This window comes from Coregonus clupeaformis, chromosome 10, assembly GCF_020615455.1.
Source record: "Coregonus clupeaformis isolate EN_2021a chromosome 10, ASM2061545v1, whole genome shotgun sequence".
NCBI lineage: Eukaryota > Metazoa > Chordata > Actinopteri > Salmoniformes > Salmonidae > Coregonus > Coregonus clupeaformis.
In genome coordinates this window covers 2,202,750-2,224,866 of record NC_059201.1, presented here as the reverse complement: position 1 = coordinate 2,224,866, position 22,117 = coordinate 2,202,750, and the positions used below count along the sequence as shown (strand labels likewise).

The following is a 22,117-nucleotide window of genomic DNA, read 5'->3' as shown; positions in this document are numbered from 1 at the left end:
TAGTCATCAGAGGACAACACAACGAGATGCAACAATTCAAGTTTTCTTCTGTCAATGACGTTTGGGTTGATTTGGTGTGAAGCCAAATCCAAACTGGCTTCCCTTGACACTTTTTTTTTTGGGTGTGCCAGGACCATTCACAGTTGAGCTCGCTCAGTTTAGCTCAATGCTGATTGGCTATTATTGTATATTGTTTTAATCAAGGGAGGCCAAAAGCTCTGTGGCTTCCCTTGCATGCAATGCTATGGGCGGCAACAATGTCATACTATTTTTGACCAGACAGCATCAGATAGGTGGGCTATACATACACAGACAGAGGGGGCGCTGTTTCGCTCGCTCGGTGCTTTCTCCGGTGTGATACATCAGCCTCCTGTAAAAAAAAAAATATTGGTCAACTGTCAGTAGGCTACATCCTCCTCACCGATACCATCATCACGTACCGCGCTGCTGATCATTTAAGCAGGAGAACAAGCGAATTTTAGCATTTTTATTTTGTGTTGGTGTGGTAGGCTACCCGAGGTGAATGAGTTCTCCGGTTGCGGTTCTTGCGGTGCTGGCCGCTTGCCTTTGCGGTGTGCCTCTGCCTGTGGCTTGTAGTGACCATCTAAATTACAGACCCATCATTGGTAAGCCCTTCCGAACCAGTCTATAGGGTGAATTTGTATGTGTGAGTGTATCTGGAAAGTTCTTTATATGCTGCTGCTGCTGCTGTTAATGTATTCTTCTGTGTTATTCTAGAATGTTCTGGGACCATTATTGGAGCTCACCAATTCCGGCATGAAATGGCCCATTCTCTAGGAAGTGAAAAAAAGAGAAACTCTCACTTCAGAATGTCATCTTGATTGTATAGAGTTATAAAAAAAAGTATATTTTATATTTCATGTTTTTCATTGATCAACATAAATCCTCATGTAGCCATTGCAGCGTTATAGCCAGGCTACTCAATATTTCGCCTTTTTAAAAATGAGGTTGTTTAGAAATGCCTCAGGAATATAGGCTAAGCGGCAAAACAGTCTCTTAAAATCGCCCGTAGACTGAGAGAGAGGAGAGTTAAGAAGAACAACGAATCTGTGAGATGATGACGGCTGTACCTATTAACCACACCTGTCTTCACAGTAACCTTTAACCCCATCCCTCAGCTTTAAAGCAAACCAAGTGGATGGGGTTGTTGCCGTTTTGTTGTTTTTCAAAGGAAAAGGGACTTTTAATGTAATGTAATGTGTTGTTGTAAGTCATGTCCAAGCCAAAACCGTAGCGTGAGGCAGCTTGATGTGCAAGTACACACCCTAGACATGACGCTAGTCTTGTTGTTTTTGTTGTATTGTAATGGAAAGTGTAATGTAAAGTGTATTGTTATTTCAGGGGTCCTGGCTCAAGAGAACATAGTGGGAGACCCTCATGCTCAGGGATCCTCCTACATCGCTGCTTCCTATGTAAAGTACCTGGAGAGCGCTGGAGCAAGAGTTGTTCCCATAACAATAAACCGAACAGATGAAGAATATGAGAAGATATTTAACTCAATAAATGGGTGAGTGAAATTATTGATCACTTATTGTGTTAGCGTGAAGAGCTGCCTTCATCAAATAATTAAAATGCGAGGGACTATAGGCTATTATGAATAATTCTGATTTGATTTTGATTGCTTGATTTGATTTGCTGGCTGATTGATTGATTTATTGATTGATTCTTGTTTTAGGTTGCTGCTACCAGGAGGGGATGTAGACCTGCAGACGTCCCAGTTCAGTCGACTATCAAAGATCTTCTATGATCTGGCTATCAAGGTACATAATATAATCAATGTATAAATTCCATACCCACCTAAATGCAATTAGGTTTTTATCCCTCATTGACGATGGATTTACATTTGACATTTTAGTCATTTAGCAGACGCTCTTATCCAGAGCGACTTACAGTTAGTGAGTGCATACATAATTTTTTATTTTTCATACTGGCCCCCCGTGGGAATCGAACTCACAACCCTGGCGTTGCAAACGCCATGCTCTACCAACTGAGCTACATCCCTGCCGGCCATTCCCTCCCCTACCCTGGACGACGCTGGGCCAATTGTGCGCCACCCCATGGGTCTCCCGGTCGCGGCCGGCTACGACAGGATCTCGAACCAGGATCTCTAGTGGCACAGCTAGCACTGTGATGCAGTGCCTTAGACCACTGCGCCACTCGGGAGGTTATGTATTGGTTATGTATTGAATTGTTTTCAATAACTATAGAACGGTTTCAAATAATTAATCTATTGTTAAATGTCCAATATACTGTATGGTACCCACAGTTTAAGACTGCTCCCTTCCCCTTGTCCCGAACCTTTCTATAAGCAGTGTAGTGGTGGAGCGTCCACTATATTGCTTCCACCTGTTGAGCAACACCTGTTGGGCAGCGCTCCGGTTGGGCAGCGCTCCGGTTGGGCATCGCCCCGGTTGGTTGGGCATCGTCCCGGTTGGTTGGGCAGCGCTCCGGTTGGGCAGCGCTCCGGTTGGGCAGCGCTCCGGTTGGTTGGGCAGCGCCCCGGTTGGTTGGGCAGCGCCCCGGTTGGTTGGGCATCGCCCCGGTTGGTTGGGCAGCGCCCCGGTTGGTTGGGCAGCGCCCCGGTTGGTTGGGCAGCGCCCCGGTTGGTTGGGCAGCGCCCCGGTTGGTTGGGCAGCGCCCCGGTTGGTTGGGCAGCTCCCCGGTTGGTTGGGCAGCTCCCCGGTTGGTTGGGCAGCGCCCCGGTTGGTTGGGCAGCGCCCCGGTTGGTTGGGCAGCGCCCCGGTTGGTTGGGCAGCGCTCCGGTTGGGCAGCGCTCCGGTTGGGCAGCTCCCCGGTTGGGCAGCTCCCCGGTTGGTTGGGCAGCGCCCCGGTTGGTTGGGCAGCGCCCCGGTTGGTTGGGCAGCGCCCCGGTTGGTTGGGCAGCGCTCCGGTTGGGCAGCTCCCCGGTTGGTTGGGCAGCTCCCCGGTTGGTTGGGCAGCTCCCCGGTTGGTTGGGCAGCGCCCCGGTTGGTTGGGCAGCGCCCAAGGTTGGGCAGCGCTCCGGTTGGGCAGCGCCCCGGTTGGTTCATGTTTTGTTGATGTCTTCCTCTCCCCATGCAGGCCAACGACGCGTCTGATTACTTCCCTATTTGGGGCACGTGCCAGGGCTTCCAGCAGATGACAGTACTGACCAGCAACAATAACCTTCTGACTCTAACAGACACCAAGGCTGTGGCCCTGCCTCTCACATTCACCCCAGGTCAGAGACAACACCGTGTTTCTGCAGACTTTATGAGTAAATGCCTACGTTTGTCTGTGAATATTAATATTGGGCCTGTAAACTGCACAGACCAAGTTTTCCCTCATAGGAGTACAGGGTCGTGTTCATTGGGCAGCAAATAGAAAGAAAAACATTGTTTTCCATTGCTTGCCTAAATAATAGAAAAAAAGTCCTCTTGAACACAAGAAACTGAACATTGATCTGGAGAATCCATTTTTGACCTTTTAAAGCTAGAATCTGCAGTTGACATAAAAACAAAGCGGACACCCCACCACTGTTTTGGTAAAAAGCAGAGGGATGGGCCTGGAGAAATGTAACCACTCTCAAATTCATAGACTGAGCAATGGATGCAAGGACTGACCATCCATGATAAATTATAGATTTACCATGTGTTGAGGCTTTACAGTGTTCATTTACATTGTTTATAAACGTTAGAACAAAAAAAGTCTTATATTTTAGGTTCTGATTGGGTACGAAAGGCATTTGTAAGTTATATTTTTCAAGAATCAATGGGTATATATCATTAATTTACAAGTCCAAAAAATGTATGCGGCAACTAAGGACTGTAGCTTTAATATTTCCGTTGTCTTTGTTTACCACAGCTTCACAGAACAGCCGTCTGTTCAAGGCCTTCCCCAGTGGCCTGCTACAGTCTCTGTCCGAAGACAACATCACCTCCAATTTCCACAGCTGGAGTCTATCGTTACAGGTGCTGACTGATGATGTCAACAAACACACACACGTCTATGGTACTGTCTGACTTGTTTGAGGACGGATAGACTTGTTTTAGGACGGATAGACTTGTTTGAGGACGGATAGACTTGTTTGAGGACGGATAGACTTGTTTTAGGACGGATAGACTTGTTTTAGGACGGATAGACTTGTGTTAGGACGGATAGACTTGTTTGAGAACGGATAGACTTGTGTTAGGAAGGATACATTTCACATTTACATTTTAGTCATTTAGCAGACGCTCTTATCCAGAGCGACTTACAGTTAGTGAGTGCATACATTATTTTAATTATTTTTAATACTGGCCCCCCGTGGGAATCGAACCCACAACCCTGGCGTTGCAAACGCCATGCTCTACCAACTGAGCTACATCCCCGCCGCCCCATAGACTTGTTTTAGGACGGATAGACTTGTTTTAGGACGGATAGACTTGTTTTAGGACGGATATACTTGTTTTAGGGAAGGATAGACTTGTTTTAGGGAAGGATAGACTTGTTTTAGGGAAGGATAGACTTGTTTTAGGAAGGATATACTTGTTTTAGGGAAGGATAGACTTGTTTTAGGGAAGGATAGACTTGTTTTAGGGAAGGATATACTTGTTTTAGGACAGATAGACTTGTTTTAGGGAAGGATAGACTTGTTTTAGGGAAGGAAAGAGTACAGAAGTGACCAGAAAGTGTTTGAACGAGTAATATTCGATATAATTAAAATGCCTTTTTATTTTTATGGATTTAAAAACCGACGCGTTTCGGCAGCATGGTATTCGTCATGGCGTACACATGCTGCCAAAACGCATCAGTTCTAAAATCTTTGTTCCATTCAACATGCCATACAAATAAAGGCATTTTAATTCCATGAAGAGTGCCTTTGGCCTCCTTGTTTTTTGATGACCAATGAACCCGTTTTTCCAAAGAGCAGCGATCTACAGAAGCCCTACTATTGTGTACCCTAACAGCGCTTCCTTCCTTCTCTTTACTACAAGCAATCTATATGTGAATTATTCAATTTGTCAAACCACTGGGCTGGATGTGTAATACCTCCTCAAGCAGTCTCGTTCCGAGGCTATCTGAAGACTTGTTTGAATGTCTGCGTCAGAGTTACCAGAATATGTCTTGTTCTATTCCCTTTTTAGACACTTCAGTTATCCTGTTCCCTAGACTAGAGCAAAAAAAAAAAACGTATTTCTCAGCAACAATGTAACCTTTTTTGAATTCCGGAACATTCCAAAAGAACTAAATGTAAATGTGTTGATTCATGTCACCAGAACTACAGCCGGAATGCCAAACTGAAAAGTTTCTACAAGGTTCTGACCACCAACACAGACGGCAGGAGAGAGTTCATTTCTACCATGGAAGGTACTGCACAGCTTCTGAACATGGCTAGAGACACTTTAGTCACAAGGTTCATGTGTCTGTCAAGTGGTAGGCCTAGTCACACCCAGCTGATATCTGTTCAGCTGGTCTTGGTTATCCCAGTCTTGGTACTGTATTTGAACACACTGTTTACTGTAGGTAAACATGATGTAACCATGGGATCCCTGTGTGTGTGTGTGTGTGTGTGTGTGTGTGTGTGCCCGTGCGCAATCCTTCACAAGCAGTGTATATTGATTCACATGTATTCAACTCATGGGTGATGTTTTTAAAATGCTTTCACTTCAGTGTATTGAGAATCAGTCGAGGTCATGTGCACAAGACTCCCAGGTCCTAGACTCCCAGGTCCAAGACTCCCAGGTCCTAGACTCCCAGGTCCTAGACTCCCAGGTCCTAGACTCCCAGGTCCAAGACTCCCAGGTCCTAGACTCCCAGGTCCTAGTCAGCCACACTGTAACTGGAGTTTTTATTTTCTCTCGTTTCCTCTCTTGTAGTGAATCCCTATCTGTTCTCTGCGGTCTAATGACTTATACAGTAACCGGGGCCCTAGAGTTGTTCTAGTGTGTATATATATATATATATATATATATATATATATATATATATATAATGTGTATGTTCTCATGTCTGTTTTCTTGTAGCGAACCGCTATCCGTTCTATGCTGTCCAGTGGCACCCTGAGAAGAGTCAGTTTGAGTGGGTAGACAAGCCAGGCATGGTCCACTCTGCTGCCTCCGTCAGAGCATCCTTCTACACGGCACACTTCTTTGTCTCCGAGGGTGAGTTTATTTTAGTCCACTTTTCTTTAAGCAGGCACAAATCAGTGAAGAACAACGCTGGCCTGGTGAGTGACTGTAGAGTTATTGGACTGTAGCTGTATTGGACCGTTGACCTGTAGATGACCCGTCACCCTACAGTCATACATTGTGTCAGTTAAACAAAATGGTATGTTAACCCTACATTACACTAGCCCTTCATTTATACAGTGCGTTCGGAAAGTATTCAGACCCCTTGACTTTTTTCACATTTTGTTACGTTACAGCCTTATTAAAAAAATTGACTAAATTGTTTTTTTTCCCTCATCAATCTACACACAATACCCCAATATATATATATATACACTGCTCAAAAAAATAAAGGGAACACTTAAACAACACATCCTAGATCTGAATGAATGAAATAATCTTATTAAATACTTTTTTTCTTTACATAGTTGAATGTACTGACAACATAATCACACAAAAATTATCAATGGAAATCAAATGTATCAACCCATGGAGGTCTGGATTTGGAGTCACCCTCAAAATTAAAGTGGAAAACCACACTACAGGCTGATCCAACTTTGATGTAATGTCCTTAAAACAAGTCAAAATGATTCTCAGTAGTGTGTGTGGCCTCCATGTGCCTGTATGACCTCCCTACAACACCTGGGCATGCTCCTGATGAGGTGGCGGATGGTCTTCTTAGGGATCTCCTCCCAGACCTGGACTAAAGCATCCGCCAACTCCTAGACAGTCTGTGGTGCAACGTGGCGTTGGTAGATGGAGCGAGACATGATGTCCCAGATGTGCTCAATTGGATTCAGGTCTGGGGAACGGGCGGGCCAGTCCATAGCATTAATGCCTTCCTCTTGCAGGAACTGCTGACACACTCCAGCCACATGAGGTCTAGCATTGTCTTGCATTAGGAGGAACCCAGGGCCAACCGCACCAGCATATGGTCTCACAAGGGGTCTGAGGATCTCATCTCGGTACCTAATGGCAGTCAGGCTACCTCTGGCGAGCACATGGAGGGCTGTACGGCCCCCCAAAGAAATGCCACCCCACACCATGACTGACCCACCGCCAAACCGGTCATGCTGGAGGATATTGCAGGCAGCAGAACGTTCTCCACGGCGTCTCCAGACTCTGTCACGTCTGTCACGTGCTCAGTGTGAACCTGCTTTCATCTGTGAAGAGCACAGGGCGCCAGTGGCGAATTTGCCAATCTTGGTGTTCTCTGGCAAATGCCAAACGTCCTGCACGGTGTTGGGCTGTAAGCACCCTCATGGAGTCTGTTTCTGACCGTTTGAGCAGACACATGCACATTTGTGGCCTGCTGGAGGTCATTTTGCAGGGCTCTGGCAGTGCTCCTCCTGCTCCTCCTTGCACAAAGGCGGAGGTAGCAGTCCTGCTGCTGGGTTGTTGCCCTCCTACGGCCTCCTCCACGTCTCCTGATGTACTGGCCTGTCTCCTGGTAGCGCCTCCATGCTCTTGACACTACGCTGACAGACACAGCAAACCTTCTTGCCACAGCTCGCATTGATGTGCCATCCTGGATGAGCTGCACTACCTGAGCCACTTGTGTGGGTTGTAGACTCCGTCTCATGCTACCACTAGAGTGAAAGCACCGCCAGCATTCAAAAGTGACCAAAACATCAGCCAGGAAGCATAGGAACTGAGAAGTGGTCTGTGGTCATCACCTGCAAACCAGTCCTTTATTGGGGGTGTCTTGCTAATTGCCTATAATTTCCACCTGTTGTCTATTCCATTTGCACAACAGCATGTGAAATTTATTGTCAATCAGTGTTGCTTCCTAAGTGGACAGTTTGATTTCACAGAAGTGTGATTGACTTGGAGTTACATTGTGTTGTTTAAGTGTTCCCTTTATTTTTTTGAGCAGTGTATATATATATATATATATATATATATAAGTATTCAGACCCTTTACTCAGTTATTTGTTGAAGTAGCGATTACAGCCTCAAGTCTTCTTGGGTATGACACTACAAGCTTGGCACACCTGTATTTGTAGAGTTTCTCCCATTATTCTCTGCAGATCCTCTCAAGCTCTGTCAGGTTGGATGGGGAGCTTCGCTGCACATCTATTTTTAGAGATGTTCGATCGGGTTCAAGTCCGGGCTCTGGTTGGGCCCCTCGAGGACAGTCAGACACTTGTCCCGAAGCCACTCCTGCGTTGTCTTGGCTGTGTGCTTAGGGTCATTGTCCTGTTGGAAGGTGAACCTTCGCCCCAGTCTGAGGTCCTGAGCGCTCTGGAGCAGGTTTTCATCAAGGATCTCTCTGTACTTTGCTCCATTCATCTTTCCGTCGATCCTGACTAGTCTCCCAGTCCCTACCACTGAAGAACATCCCCACAGCATGATGCTGCCACCACCATGCTTCACCGTAGGAATGGTGCCAGGTTTCCTCCAGACGTGACACTTGGCATTCTGGCCAAAGAGTTCAATCTTGGTTTCATCAGACCGTGAGAATCTGGTTTCTCATGGTCTGAGAGTCTTTAGGTGCCTTTTGGCAAACTCCAAGCGGGCTGTCATGTGCCTTTTACTGAGGAGTGGCTTCCATCTGGCCACTCTACCATAAAGGCCTGATTGGTGGAGTGCTGCAGAGATGGTTGTCAGCTGATATCAGCTGAGTGTGACCAAGGCCCTTCTCCAATTGCTCAGTTTGGCCGGGCGGCCAGCTCTAGGAAGAGTCTTGGTGATTCCAAGCTTCTTCCATTTAAGAATGATGGAGGCCAATGTACAGTGAGGGGAAAAAAGTATTTGATCCCCTGCTGATTTTGTACGTTTGCCCACTGACAAAGAAATGATCAGTCTATCATTTTAATGGTAGGGTTATTTGAACAGTGAGAGACAGAATAACAACAAAAAAATCCAGAAAAACGCATGTCAAAAATGTTATAAATTGATTAGCATTTTAATGAGGGAAATAAGTATTTGACCCCTCAGCAATACATGACTTAGTACTTGGTGGCAAAACCCTTGTTGGCAATCAGAGGTCAGACGTTTCTTGTAGTTGGCCACCAGGTTTGCACACATCTCAGGAGGGATTTTGTCCCACTCCTCTTTGCAGATCTTCTCCAAATCATTAAGGTTTCGAGGCTGACGTTTGGCAACTCGAACCTTCAGCTCCCTCCACAGATTTTTTTATGGGATTAAGGTCTGGAGACTGGCTAGGCCACTCCAGGACCTTAATGGGCTTCTTCTTGCGCCACTCCTTTGTTGCCTTGGCCGTGTGTTTTGGGCCATTGTCATGCTGGAATACCCATCCACGACCCATTTTCAATGCCCTGGCTGAGGGAAGGAGGTTCTCACCCAAGATTTGACGGTACATGGCCCCGTCCATCGTCCCTTTGATGCGGTGAAGTTGTCCTGTCCCCTTAGCAGAAAAACACCCCCAAAGCATAATCTTTCCACCTCCATGTTTGACGGTGGGGATGGTGTTCTTGGGGACATAGGCAGCATTCCTCCTCCTCCAAACACGGCGAGTTGAGTTGATGCCAAAGAGCTCGATTTTGGTCTCATCTGACCACAACACTTTCACCCAGTTCTCCTCTGAATCATTCAGATGTTCATTGGCAAACTTCAGACGGGCATGTGTATGTGCTTTCTTGAGCAGGGGGACCTTGCGGGCGCTGCAGGATTTCAGTCCTTTACGGCGTAGTGTGTTACCAATTGTTTTCTTGGTGACTATGGTCCCAGCTGCCTTGAGATCATTGACAAGATCCTCCCGTGTAGTTCTGGGCTGATTCCTCACCGTTCTCATGATCATTGCAACTCCACGAGGTGAGATCTTGCATGGAGCCCCAGGCCGAGGGAGATTGACACTACTTTTGTGTTTCTTCCATTTGCGAATAATCGCACCAACTGTTGTCACCTTCTCACCAAGCTGCTTGGCAATGGTCTTGTAGCCCATTCCAGCCTTGTGTAGGTCTACAATCTTGTCCCTGACATCCTTGGAGAGCTCTTTGGTCTTGGCCATGGTGGAGAGTTTGGAATCTGATTGATTGATTGCTTCTGTGGACAGGTGTCTTTTATACAGGTAGCAAACTGAGATTAGGAGCACTCCCTTTAAGAGTGTGCTCTTAATCTCAGCTCGTTACCTGTATAAAAGACACCTGGGAGCCAGAAACCTTTCTGATTGAGAGGGGGTCAAATACTTATTTCCCTCATTAAAAGGCAAATCAATTTATAAAATTTTTGACATGCGTTTTTCTGGATTTTTGTTGTTGTCTCTCACTGTTCAAATAAACCTACCATTAAAATTATAGACTGATCATTTCTTTGTCAGTGGGCAAACGTACAAAATCAGCAGGGGATCAAATACTTTTTTCCCTCACTGTATTCTTTGGGACCTTCAATGCTGCAGAATTTTTTTTGGTACCCTTCCCTAGATCTGTGCCTCGACACAATCCTGTCTCAAAGCTCTACGGACAATTCCTTCGACCTCATGGCTTGGTTTTTGCTCTGACATGCACGGTCAACTGTGGGACCTTATATAGACAGGTGTTTGCCTTTCCAAATCATGTCCAATCAATTGAATTTACCACAGGTGGACTCCAATCAAGTTGTAGACACATCTCAAGGATGATCAATGGAAATCAGATGCACCTGAGCTCAATTTTGAGTCTCATAGCAAAAGGTCTGAATACTTATATAAATAAGGTATTTCTGTTTTTTATTTTGTATAAATTCGCAAAAATTTCCTCACCTGTTTTCACTTTCTCATTATGGGGTATTGTGTGTAGATTGAGAATTTTGTATTTATTTAATTCATTTTAGAAAAAGGATGTAACGTAACAAAATGTGGAAAAGGTCAAGCGGTCTGAATAAACGGAAACCAATTGTTACTTAAAGTCTTCATGTACTTGATGTGCTGGTTAACAACATGCATAGTAAAGTTTGCTTAACTACATACATGTATATATTTTACTGTCCTGACTACAACACAAAGCATATTGAAACATGGTGGCATTGGTACTCTGAATACTTTCCGAATGTACTGTACATGACGCTAGCCTGGTTAGTTTAACCACCTCCCTTCTATTACTGTGAAGAGTATGGTTGGCTACAACACACTGAAACGCAACATAGAAACGCAACATGTAAAGTGTTGGTCCCATGTCTCATGAGCTGAAATAAAAGATCCCAGAAATTGTCCATATGCACAAAAAAGCTTATTTCTCTCAAATGTTGTGCACAAATTTGTTGTTTACATCCCTGTTAGTGAGCATTTCTCCTTTGCCAAGATAATCCATCCACCTGACAGGTGTGGCTTATCAAGAAGCTGATTAAACAGCATGATATTTACACAGGTACGTCTTGTGTTGGGGACAATGAAAGGCCACTCTAAAATGTGCAGTTTTGTTACACAACACAATGCCTCAGATGTCTCCAGTTTTGAGGGAGTGTGTAATTGGCATGCTGACTGTAGGAATGTCCACCAGAGCTGTTGCCAGAGAATTGGATGTTAATTTTTCTACCATTCTTGTTTTAGACCGGCCTCACAACCGCAGACCGTGTGTAACCACGCCTCCGGTATTTACACAACCAAATAATTTCTGCACCAACTGTCAGAAACCGTCTCAGGGAAGCTCATTTGCATGCTCATCGTCCAAGGTCTTGAGTTTGGCATCGTAACCGACTTCAGTGGTTAAATGTTCACCTTCGATGGCCACTGGCACGCTGGAGAAGTGTGCTCTTCACGGATGAATTCCAGTTTCAACTCTACCAGGCAGACGGCGTGTATGGTGTCGTGTGGGTGAGCGGTTTGCTGATGTCAACGTTGTGAACAGGGTGCCCCATGATGGCGGTGGGGTTATGGTATGGGCAGGCATAAGCTACGGATAACTAACGCAATTTGCATTTTATCGATGGCAATTTGAATGCACAGATACCATTCATCCGCCGCCATCACCCCATGTTTCAGCATGATAATGCACGGCCCAATGTCATAAGGATCTGTACACAATTCCTGGAAGCTGAAAATGTCCTAGTTCTTCCATAGCCTGCATACTCACGAGACATGTCACCCATTAAGCATGTTTGGGATGCTCTGGATCGACGTATGCGACAGCGTGTTCCATTTCCCGCCAATATCCAGCAACTTCGCACAGCCATTGAAGAGAAGTGGGACAACATTCCACAGGCCACAATCAACAGCCTGATCAACTCTATGCGAAGGTGATGTCGCGCTGCATGAGGCAAATGTTGGTCACACCTGATACTGACTGGTTTTCTGATCCACGTCCCCTACTTATTTATTTTTTTAAGGTACAGTGTCTGACCAACCATTTTAAAGTATCTGTGACCAACAATCTGTATTCCCAGTCATGTGAAATCCATACATTAGGGAATTTATTTCAATTGGCTGATTTTCCTTATGAACTGTAACTCAGTGAAATCTTTGAAATTGTTGCATGTTGCATTTATATTTTTGTTCAGTGTGTGTGTGTGTGTGTGTGTGTGTGTGTGTGTGTGTGTGTTTTGTATATATATATATATATATATATATTGTGACGTCACGAGAGGCTACACAGCTTTCAGCGGGATGGCTCAAGTAGTGCAAGGAGACCAGGTTCAATCAAAACAAGGATTTTTATTAAAGGTCTTGGGAAACTAACGAAAGTATAACACAATTCTGTTCTCTTGTGGCTCTTTAAGGGTTAACAGTTCAGGGATGTCTCTTCCACATCCAAAATCATAACTCTCACTCGCTCAAATAACTTTTCCCCAGTCTTACTGTATTCCACGTTGCAGCTAGTGGCCAACCCAGCCAAACGTCCTTCCAAATGTCCCACACGTATTTCCACAGGTGCATATATCCCAAAGGTGAGTATTTCCCAAAGGTAAGTATCTCCAAATCCTTATATTCCTCATGGAAGTGCACGTGCAGCACTCTTGTCCTCCAGAGAGCCCAGCTTGGAGACCGTGTCTCTTCCCTTCAACCAACCTTCAGCTCATCAGCTCCTGATTGGTTTCAGCTGCGTGGGAAGATTGGCCATAGAGGGTTGGAGTTCCCGACCATACCAGCAGATGGAGCCATAGCTGTCTGGGTTTGCAGCCATCTCAGGGGGATGTAACGTCCCTCCAGGACACAGCCTCTCGTGACATCACACATCCCCCTCCTCGGGACCGACGTCCTCGTCGGGGTAAAGGCAGCGAAGAAGGCATCACGCCGGGAGAGGGCGTCCGCCTTGCCGTGGTGCTTGCCAGCCTGCTCTCTCTTCAACTCCTCCACCTCTAGGACCAGGGACTCAGCCTCCTGTTGTCTCTCCTTGAGTTTCTTACTGAACGCATCAGCCTTGGTTTTAGCAGAGTTTAGCTTCTGTTGAGCAGCTTTCAGTTCCTTCTCTCTCTCTGCCTCCGCATTCTTCATCTTGTTCTCCAACACCTTGTACTTCTCCTCTGCCTTCTTCTGGACCTCCTTACTACTGCGCAGGGTCTCCTCACACTCCTCGATGGTCCTGCGCAGCCTCTCCAGCTCCTCCTGTTGCTTAGGAAAGGAGCTCTGTTGGAGTTTAGCCTGGAGGATATCTAACTCTTCTGTCTTCATGTCTAACTGTTGCTTTAACAAACGATACCTCTCAGCGGTCCCCTTCAGACCAGACAGTTCTTTGTCCAGATTCTGTAGCTCCGTCTCTGTGTCGGTCTGGCACTTGCCATCCCTATCAGAGCCCGGGCGGGAGTGAGTAATTCGGAGGATTGCACCGGAGCCTTCCCAGGATGAGTCTTGCCTCTCCGTTTCCGAGGTACTCGGGTTATCCTCTCCTGAGACTCTCTCCAGAGTGGGTAAAAGGCTGGGCAGTCTCGTCCAATTAGGACAGGGACGGGAGGGAATCAACCACCCCCGCCGTCGTGTGTATGGTTCCCCGTGTGCTGGTCATTGTAAGTTCAGTAATGGGGTATTCTCTGGTGTCCCCATGGACACAGGAAACTGGGAGGACTTTCCCCGGGGGTCAGACACGTTGGGCCCACCAAATCCTTACGCACCAGGGTGGCCCGGCTACCAGAATCCAGTAAGGCCTCCACATCATGGTGATTCACAGTTACCGGGCAGGTGGGGGTCGATCTGGGCCGCCATCTACGACTCCCAAGAGCGAGGCAAACGGTGTGTGGGTGCTGAGCTGGAGGACTCCGCAGTGGGCATAGGTTCATCGGCTGGTTTCCCACACTGCCAGGAGATATGTCCCATCTCCCCCACACCGGTAACACTGTCGAGTTTCCCCCCTCCTGGTGTACTCTTCTTGGACCCGCCTGGTTTCTGGCTCCCCCTGGAGCCGGGATAAGTCCTGACGTGGCTGGGTTCGAGACCTTGGGGTCCTTTGGACGGGTTCTTCCCATTTGTGGTGGGGCCGCACTCCTGGGGTCTTTTCGGGAAGCATTCAGCATCTCCGCTGTGGCCTGGTACTTTTCCACAGCTTCCACGGTCAGATCAGCCGTGGTCAAGGCCTGTTGACTGATGAACCGTTTTGCCTCATAAGGCAGGGCGCGTAGGTAACGATCCACCACAACGGCCTCCACCACCGCCGCTGCTGTATTCCTCTGCGGATCCAGCCATTTCCTTGCGATTCGGACAAGTTCATGCATCTGCGCCCGAGGAGGTTGGTCTGGTTGGAAGGTCCAGCTGTGAAAGCGCTGGGCCATACCAAACCTTGTGAGTCCATATCTGCTGAGGATCTCAGACTTCAGGGCATCATAGTCAGTAACCTGGTCAGGGCCCAGGTCCCGGACAGCATTCAGCGCTTCCCCGGTTAGAAAGGGGGCTAACAGACCAACCCACTGTTGCTTGGGCCAGGCTTCCCTAGTGGCCGTGGCCTCAAATGCATGCAGGTATGCCTCAATGTCATCGGTAGCTCCCATCTTAGATATAAAGTCACTTGCCTTTATTGGGCGGGTATTTTGGACCACCCTCTGTCTCTGCAACTGCAACTCCTCTGCCTTCAGAAGGTTGGCTTTCTTTTGCTCCTCCAAGAGAGCCATGTTTGCTTGCATCTGGGCTTGCTGGCCAGCAACAAGGGCTTTCAATATGTCCTCCATTTCAGTCGGCGGGGAGCCTACGGCCAACTTGGAAAACTGGGTGATCAAACCTTCGGTATCCTCCTCTGACATGCACTATTAACGCTTGAGCGTGCCCGTATTCTCCACCATCTGTGACGTCACGAGAGGCTACACAGCTTTCAGCGGGATTGCTCAAGTAGTGCAAGGAGACCAGGTTCAATCAAAACAAGGATTTTATTAAAGGTCTTGGGAAACTAACGAAAGTATAACACAATTCTGTTCTCTTGTGGCTCTTTAAGGGTTAACAGTTCAGGGATGTCTCTTCCACATCCAAAATCATAACTCTCACTCGCTCAAATAACTTTTCCCCAGTCTTACTGTATTCCACGTTGCAGCTAGTGGCCAACCCAGCCAAACGTCCTTCCAAATGTCCCACACGTATTTCCACAGGTGCATATATCCCAAAGGTGAGTATTTCCCAAAGGTAAGTATCTCCAAATCCTTATATTCCTCATGGAAGTGCACGTGCAGCACTCTTGTCCTCCAGAGAGCCCAGCTTGGAGACCGTGTCTCTTCCCTTCAACCAACCTTCAGCTCATCAGCTCCTGATTGGTTTCAGCTGCGTGGGAAGATTGGCCATAGAGGGTTGGAGTTCCCGACCATACCAGCAGATGGAGCCATAGCTGTCTGGGTTTGCAGCCATCTCAGGGGGATGTAACGTCCCTCCAGGACACAGCCTCTCGTGACATCACAATATATATATATATATATATATATACCAGTCAAAAGTTTGGACACCTACTCATTCCAGGGTTTTTCTTTTTCTTTTTTACTATTTTCTACATTGTAGAATAATAGGGAAGACATCAAAACTGTGAAATAACACATATGGAATCATGTAGTAACCAAAAAAGTGTTAAACAAATCAAAATATATTTGAGGTTCTTCAAAATAGCCACCCTTTGCCTTGATGACAGCTTTTCACACTCTTGGTATTTTCTCAACCAGCTTCATGAGGTAGTCACCTGGAATGCATTTCAATTAACAGGTGTGCCTTGTTAAAAGTTAATTTGTGGAATGTCTTTCCATCAAATTTTATTTGTAACATACACGTGTTTAGCAGATGTTATAGCAGGTGTAGCGAAATGCTTGTGCTTCTAGCTCCGACAGTGCAGTAATATCTAACAAGAAATATCTAACAATTTCACAACATATACCTAAAACACACAAAACTAGGAAGGAATGGGATTTAATAATATATACATATATGGACAAGCAATGACAGAGCGGCATGGACTAAGATACAGTAGAATATTATAGAATAGAATGCAGTATATACATATGAGATGAGTAGTGCAAGATATATAAACATTATTAAAGTGACTAGTGTTCCATTTCTTAAAGTGGCCAGTGATTTCAATAGGCAGCAGCAGCCTCTAATGTGCTAGTGATGGCTATTTAACAGTCTGATGGCCTTGAGATTGAAGCTGTTTTTCAGTCTCTCTGTCTCAGCTTTGATGCACCTCTACTGACCTCGCCTTCTGGATGATAGCGGGGTGAACAGGCAGTGGCTTGGGTGGTTGATGTCCTTGATGATCTTTTTGGCCTTCCTGTGACATCGGGTGCTGTATGTGTCTTGGAGGGCGGGTAGTTTGCCCCCGGTAATGCGTTCGGCAGACCGCACCACCCTCTGGAGAGCCCTGCGGTTGCGGGCAGTGCAGTTGCCGTACCAGGCGGTGATACAGCCCGACAGGATGCTCTCAATTGTGCATCTGTAAAAGTTTGGAGCCGTTTGAGCCAATCAGTTGTGTTGTGACAAGGTATGGATGGTATACAGAAGATAGCCCTATTTGGTAAAGGACCAAGTCCATATTATGGCAAGAACAGCTCAAATAAGCAAAGAGAAACGACAGTCCATCATTACTTTAAGACATAAAGGTCAGTCAATACGGAACATTTCAAGAACTTTGAAAGTTTCTTTTCAAGTGCAGTTGCAAAAACCATCAAGCGCTATGATGAAACTGGCTCTCAGGAATGGAAGACCCAGAGTGCACCTCTGCTGCAGAAGTGTGCCTTGTTAAAAGTTTTTTTTAATATTTATGTTCAGTGTAGTAGTAGGCCTGTAGTGTAGTAGTAGACCTGGGAGTAGCATTAAACACCGTTAGCTAACATCTTCTGTTCTCTTCATCCTCCTGTTCACAGCCATGAAGAATCATCACAAGTTCTCTTCAGCCAGTGAGGAGGAGAGGGCTCTCATCTACAACTATTCTCCTGTCTTCACAGGTCTAGATGGTATATTTGTGCAAAATTATTACTTTGATTAGATTAATAATTGATTATAGTCTATATACCTTTTTAAAACTGTAAAATAAACTGCATTTGTATTTGAGCTCTGATTTGTAGCTGTAAAAACTGTGGATCAGTGGTTATTGCAGTTGATGCAAGTTGTTGCTTTTGGATGATTCTAAGAATGTTACCTTTTTTTTACATGGTTTGGAGTCTTGAGAAATGTGTGTTGTTTAAAAAAAAATGTTTGTTGAAATATGTTGGATGTAAAGATATTGTTTTATTAATGGGAAAATATGTGCATTCTTACTGCCATTACGACAACGTCTGAAAACAGAACGAAACTGCCTGCACACGAATGCAAAAAGTATTCTGAATTAATCTACTGTTTGTAATGCATTGATGGCACATTTTAGTGCCGTCACATTTTAGTCATTTAGCAGACGCTCTTATCCAGAGCGACTTACAGGAGCAATTAGGGTTAAGTGCCTTGCTTAAGGGCACATCGACAGATTTTTCACCTAGTCGGCTCGGGGATTAGAACCAGCGACCTTTCGGTTACTGGCACAACGCTCTTACCCACTAAGCTACCTGCCACACATTAGTGTTTGTGTGTCAAACTAATAAAGTCAGCAAACAAAACCTTGTTGACGTTGTTTTCTTATGACCTATTGGGCCAGTCAGCTGGCCATCATCAATATGTCTAGAATATTCAGATTCAACCACATATACAGTACCTCCAGAATGGGGAAGGGTTATTGGTATAGTATACACTAGATGGCGCTATTGTATCATTTTTCAATATCACATTGAAAGCAGTCCTACCCACTAACTGTATATATATGAGTCCTTCCAAAGCAGCGTTTCCCAAACGTTTATTTTCTATACATTACATGATACATAACAAAACAGTGAAAAATGAAAACTAACATGAATGTAAAAAAAAACATTTCACACAAAATAATGTTAATTTATAAATCTAAATAACAAAGATGCAGTATACTTCTAAACTGGTCTCCAGCCGGCTCGCACTCTGGTAGCAATGGAGCCTGGGGATAATTATACAAATAACATACAAGAAACTTGGTGACACTTCAATTTAAATGAACAGTTTTATATTTAATCAATAACATTGACATTTTAACACTGAGCAGCTCATGTCATAGAGACAACAGTGCAGGAACAATACATTGAAGTGCCCAGGCACAGACCTACGGCTGGTTTCCAATAAGACTAGTCCAGGACTATATAACACTTTCAATTTAGATTTTTTCCATGAATAATATGCCATTTAGCAGACGCTTTTATCCAAAGCGACTTACAGTCATGCGTGTATAGATTTTTACTTATGGGTGGTCCCGGGGATCGAACCCACTACCCTGGCGTTACAAGCGCCAATGCTCTACCAATTGAGCTACAGAAGACCATAATGACAGAGAAAGAGTTCAGACCCACGAATCCTGAACATCAGGACCTGCTCTCTGGACTTTCCTGGGTCGTGTTCATTAGGGAACACAATGGGAAAACGCTTTAAAATGTTTTACGAACGTTTGTTATTGGACAAGTCCAGGCAGTCCTTCCCTGATTGTCAGTTTTCTTCCATTTGGTGCCTAATTAACACAACCCTAGAGAGGTCAAACAGATTTTAAAGAGCACATAGTGGCTATCTACTTGTCTAGTGCAAAATAAAACAAACAGGAGGGGACAGCACTAACTTAACACCACAGGAGGCTACTGAGGGGAGGACGGCTCATAATAATGGCTGGAATGGAGTCAATGGAATGGTGTCAAACCCATGGAAACCAGGTGTTTGATGTGTTCAATACCTTTCCATTTTTTTTCTGTTCCAGCCATTACTATGAGCCCTTCCTCCCAAATTAAGGTGCGACAAGCCACCTGTGTTTAGTAGCCTATCCTTACCATATAATATTTTACTATTCTTTGGATGATTTCCCCCACCGCACACAACACAGTTTTAGCTTGTATTACGTATTTAAGCGTTTCAAATACTTCTAGGCCAAGCACAGTGTAGGCTATGAAAGAAGTGTGCCAGCTTGGTGATATTGTTCAAAAAGATCTGAGCTCTAGTTGACTGTGGACTAAAAACATATCCCACCATTTTGAAGCAGTGGCAATACTGTCAGGCAGAGAAGATATATTGTTGACGTTTAATTTACAGTATGTCATTAGCTACAGCGCCTCAGCAGAAATACTAGCAGCATGACTTCATATTACATTCATATTTACAGGCCTTCTACAGTAAATAGCCCTATGATAAATTAATTCAGTGTGATAAATATACACTACCAGTCAAAAGTTTGGACACACCTACTCATTCAAGGGGTTTTCTTTGTTTTTACTATTTTCTACATTGTAGAATAATAGTGAAGACATTAAATCTATGAAATAACACATATGGAATCATGTAGTAACCAAAAAAGTGTTAAACAAATCAAAATATATTTTAAGCAAAGAGAAAAGACAGTCCATCATTACTTTGAGACAGAACAATGATGGTACGGAACATTTCAAGAACTTTGAAAGTTTCTTCAAGTGCTGTCGCAAAAACCATCAAGCGCTATGATGAAACTGGCTCTCATGAGGACCGCCACAGGAAAGGAAGACCCAGAGTTACCTCTGCTGCAGAGGAGAAGTTCATTAGAGTTACCAACCTCAGATTGCAGCCCAAATAAATGCTTCAAAGAGTTCAAGTAACAGACACATCTCAACATCAACTGTTCAGAGGAGACTGTGTGAATCAGGACTTCATGGTCAAATTGCTGCAAAGAAACCACTACCTAAAGGACATCAATAAGAAGAAGAGACTTGCTTGGGCCAAGAAACACGAGCAATGGACATTAGACCGGTGGAAAGCTGTCCTTTGGTCTGATGAGTCCAAATTGGAGATTTTTGGTTCGAACCGCCGTGTCTTTGTGAGACGCAGAGTAGGTGAACGGATGAGCTCCGCATGTGTGGTTCCCACCGTAAAGCATGGAGGAGGAGGTGTGATGCTGTGGGGGTGCTTTGCTGGTGACACTGTCTGTGATTTCTTTAGAATTCAAGGCACACTTAACCAACATGGCTACCACAGCATTCTGCAGCGATACGCCATCCCATCTGGTTTGTGCTTAGTGGGACTATCATTTGTTTTTCAACAGGACAATGACCAAAAACACACCTCCAGGCTGTGTAAGGGCAATTTGACAAAGGAGAGTGATGGAGTGCTGCATCAGATGACCTGGCCTCCACAATCACCCGACCTCAATCCAATTGATATGGTTTGGGATGAGTTGGACCGCAGAGTGAAGGAAAAGCAGCCAACAAGTGCTCAGCATATGTGGGAACTCCTTCAAGACTGTTGAAGCTGGTTGAGAGAATGCCAAGAGTGTGCAACGCTGTCATCAAGCCAAAGGGTGGCTACTTTGAAGAATATAATACATAAAATATTTTTTTATTTGTTTAATACTTTTTTGGTTACTACGTGATTCCATATGTGTTCTTTCATAGTTTTGATGTCTTCACTATTATTCTACAATGTAGAAAATAGTCAAAATAAAGAAAAAGCCTTTAATGAGTAGGTGTGTCCAAACTTGACTGTATATATATATATATATATATATATATATATATATATATATATATATATATATATATATATATATATATATATTTTGTAGGTGTTTTTTTTTTATCAAAGGGAAGCATCATAAATATTGCCAGCTTCTGTTGTTTTGCAGCCTGGTTACCAGATGTGATTGTGCTTTAGCCCTTGTTTGTTATCATGCCACAGCAGCCAGAGATGAGTTTGCTAAAGCAATCTGATCAGGCAACAAAGCTAGTTATTTGATTGTAAGGAGGCTGGGAATAATGGATGCTTCCAAATGATTGTGTGACTTTGAACTAAGATCAATGTGAACTGACCAGATACAGAGCAGCCATTCCAACTTTACATAATAAAAAAATAGCTAGCACAAAGCGTTTAACTCTGCATTCAACGTGTTAAGATAAATACAATATCCTAACTTCAATAGTCCAACTACGAACATTCATACTCGTAACAGAGGGATACCGCCTCTATTCGCTTCAATATAAATGTTTAAATATTCTGAAAAGGCCCTGTAGATGTACAGTGTTAAGTTATAAGTGTGAATCATGCTTTAGTTGACAAAAAAGGAAAGCAGATCATTTCATTTCATATAATCATAGTCAACTGATAAAACATCTAAGTAGCTTAAAGAAGTTGTTTAAGTGACTTCTGCTTACTATACTGAACAAAAATATAAACGCCACATGCAACAATTTCAACGATTTTACTGAGTTACAGTTCATATAGGGAAATCAGTCAATTTAATTTATTCTTCCAGGCCCACCCACTGGGGAGCAAGGCCCATCCAATAAGAATGAGTTTTTCCCCACAAAAGGACTTTATTACAGACAGAAATACTCCTCAGTTTCATCAGCTGTCTGGGTGGCTGGTCTCAGATGATCCCGCAGGTGAAGAAGCCGGTTGTGGAGGTCCTGGGCTGGCGTGGTTGCACATGGTCTGCGGTTGTGAGGCCGGTTGGACGTTCTGCCAAATTCTCCAAAACGACGTTGGAGGCGGCTTATGGTAGAGAAATTAATATAGAATTCTCTGGCAACAGCTCTGGTGGACATTCCTGCAGTCAGCATGCCAATTGCACGCTCCCTCAAAACTTGAGACATATGTGGCA

The 22,117-nt window shown here is 44.7% G+C and overlaps 1 protein-coding gene across 1 annotated transcript; it reads left to right on the top strand.

The window, feature by feature from the left end:
* Positions 1 to 396: 396 nt before the first annotated feature.
* Positions 397 to 17,849, top strand: LOC121574722 (gamma-glutamyl hydrolase-like). The gene is made up of 8 exons (XM_041887270.2): positions 397 to 626; positions 1,363 to 1,528; positions 1,697 to 1,781; positions 3,082 to 3,220; positions 3,844 to 3,950; positions 5,238 to 5,328; positions 5,985 to 6,122; positions 17,322 to 17,849. Exons 1-8 carry the CDS (start codon positions 524 to 526, stop codon positions 17,441 to 17,443), a joined length of 951 nt encoding a protein of 316 aa, XP_041743204.2. The 5' UTR covers positions 397 to 523; the 3' UTR covers positions 17,444 to 17,849.
* Positions 17,850 to 22,117: the final 4,268 nt, after the last annotated feature.

What these genes read in the sequence shown, in the direction of transcription:
- LOC121574722 (XM_041887270.2), top strand. Translation starts at nt 524, where the DNA reads ATGAGTTCTCCGGTTGCGGTTCTTGCGGTGCTGGCCGCTTGCCTTTGC. An exon ending in GCCTCTCACATTCACCCCAG is followed by an intron (nt 3,221 to 3,843) that starts GTCAGAGACAAC and finishes TGTTTACCACAG; the next exon opens with CTTCACAGAACAGCCGTCTG. An exon ending in GTTCATTTCTACCATGGAAG is followed by an intron (nt 5,329 to 5,984) that starts GTACTGCACAGC and finishes GTTTTCTTGTAG; the next exon opens with CGAACCGCTATCCGTTCTAT.